Source organism: Orycteropus afer, unplaced genomic scaffold (genome assembly GCF_000298275.1).
Source record: "Orycteropus afer afer isolate SDZICR_OR568_19922 unplaced genomic scaffold, OryAfe1.0 scaffold00012, whole genome shotgun sequence".
NCBI classification, from domain to species: domain Eukaryota; kingdom Metazoa; phylum Chordata; class Mammalia; order Tubulidentata; family Orycteropodidae; genus Orycteropus; species Orycteropus afer.
Genome location: NW_006921599.1, coordinates 2,898,896 through 2,901,201, shown reverse-complemented (window position 1 = coordinate 2,901,201; position 2,306 = coordinate 2,898,896). Strand labels below are relative to the sequence as shown.

At 40.8% G+C, this 2,306-nt stretch overlaps 1 protein-coding gene across 1 annotated transcript in view; it reads left to right on the top strand.

Moving 5' to 3' along the window:
* CUNH6orf52 (chromosome unknown C6orf52 homolog) overlaps positions 1-461 on the top strand; it is a 21,258-nt gene extending 20,797 nt beyond the window's left edge. The window contains exon 4 of the mRNA XM_007952195.1: positions 319-461. Within this exon, the coding sequence (XP_007950386.1) occupies positions 319-461 (143 nt within the window). The remainder of the gene's footprint in view (positions 1-318) is intronic.
* Positions 462-2,306: the final 1,845 nt, after the last annotated feature.

The following is a 2,306-nucleotide window of genomic DNA, read 5'->3' as shown; positions in this document are numbered from 1 at the left end:
CCTTCCCTTCAAGGCTCAGGGGTCCAAGATTATCTTCTGTGTCTGTGTTAATTGGTTTCCCTTTTCTTTGTTGAAGAACGTCTGTGCAGTCCTTGTGCCTAGTCCGCCATCTTGCCGGAACTCCCTCAGTACTACTGTTAAAGTTAAATTTCAAATTTCAAGTCTAATTGAAGGGAAACACAAAATTTAAAAAATTTAACATTTAATGTCTGTAATACTTCCTGCTAATGTTAAAATAATCTCTAATTTTAAGCCATTTCCAATATGTGCCCTGTGAAACTCTACTTTTTTTTCCCATATGCTTTATTAACTTTGCAGATCCAAATCTTCACTTCACTATTGAGACATTAAACAAGGAGTTTATGGTGAAAAGTGAAGAACTCTATGATTCTCTCATGAATTGTCACTGGCAACCTCTGGATACAGTCCTCTCTGAAATCCCAGAGAAGACCTCAAAGTGAAGCAAGGTGTTTATTCAGCTACTCAATATCCTATTAATTCTATCCTGTTCTATTTTTGGTTTTGCAGGGAAAAAAAAAGTATTCCCTACAAATGTACTGGATATGAATATAAAGTAAATAAACAAACATGACCAGTGTAATGTAAATAAACATCCATCCCTGGAAGTGTGGTGTATTAAATAAGGGCCAGAGAGCTCACATAATGGTAGATGCTACATATAAGATATTTGATCCTAGGTTTAATAGGAGATAGGCCTGACCTGAACTGATTGTGGCATTAGCTACTATGATTTGCTATTTCCCTCTAACATTGAACTTTAATGGCAGATGTCTTAGTTTCTTAGTGCTGCTATAACAGAAATATCACAAGGAGGTGGCTTTAACAAACAAATTTATTTTCTCACAGTTAGGAGGCTAGAAGACCAAACTCAGGGGAAGCCTCTAGGGGAAGGTCCTTGTCTCTCTTCAGCTTCTGTTCCTGTACTCTTTGTTGATCTCCACAAGGCATCAATCACCTCCAGTTTGCCCTTGTTTGCATCTGTGCCTAAACTGTTCCTTTCCAATCTTAAAGTGATTAAGATATACACTACACTGATAAAGACCTCTGGAGGTACAATGCCTAAGGCATTCAACTGCTAACCAAAAGATCTGTGGTTCTAACCCACCAGCTACTCTGTGGGAGAAAGATGAGGCAGTCTGCTGCGAAGATTTACAGCCTTGGAAACCCTATAGGGCAGTTCTACTCTGTTCTGCAGAGTCACTATGAGTCAGAATTTACTGGCTGGCAGTGGATTTGGATTTGGTTTTCTGCACTGGTCCTGACTACTGACAACACGACCAAAGTAGATGAGCTTCATCAACATAACAAAACCCTATTTTCAGATGGGATTGCATTCACATGTACAAGGGTTAAGATTTACAACACACATATATATATATTTTTGAAACAATTTAGTCCATAACAGGAAGAAATTCTGTTCCTAGGCAATGCAAAGTGTCTTGCTTACATCTCTGTATAGGAAATGTAGATTGAAACTGGCTATTTGATCTTACTTCCCTATGTCCTGACCCTCAGCCTTCTGTTAGAGAGCTAGATGTAGCTGGCTGCTGAAGATAGCCAGGGATGCACTTGTCTCACTTGAACAGAGGATCCCTAAGAATAGAAACAATCTATTGATCAAAACAGCCTGTTGACCTTCTGTAATAGAGGAATTATTGTTGTTGTTAGGTGCTATCAAGTCAGCTCTGACTCATGGCAACACTGTGTACAATAGAACAAACACTGCCTGGTCCTGTGTCATCTTCAGAATCTTTGCTATGCTTGAGCCCATCGTTGCAGACACAGTGTCAGTCCATCTCCTGGAGGGTCTTCCAATTTTTCACTGGCCCTATACTTTATCATGAGCTGGCGCAGGACCGGGTGGTATTTCGTTCTGCTGTGCATAGGGTCGCTATGAGTCAGAGACGACTCAGTGGCACCTAACAACAACAACAACATACTTTACCAAGCAGGGACTGGTCCCTTCTGGGAACATGACAAAAATAGGTGCAGTGTAGTAAATTAGTATGGCTTTTCTACCCATAAGTCATTGTAAACTCAGTGGTAGAATGAGCAACTGAGGAGCTCCTGATTGTAAATGTTATCCACCTGGCTTATTTCTGTTGGGCGTGGCACAATGCAATGTTATGGGAGGCTTACTCTCAGGTGCTTAGAATTCTGTTGTTATGATTGGTTGGTTTGACAACTCTGCCAAGCTCAAAAGGAGGCCTCCTAGAGGCAGAACTCTCTCTGACTGCTGGTTAAGGAAGATGTGCTGCTGAAAGAGACATGCACTCCTGAGACAC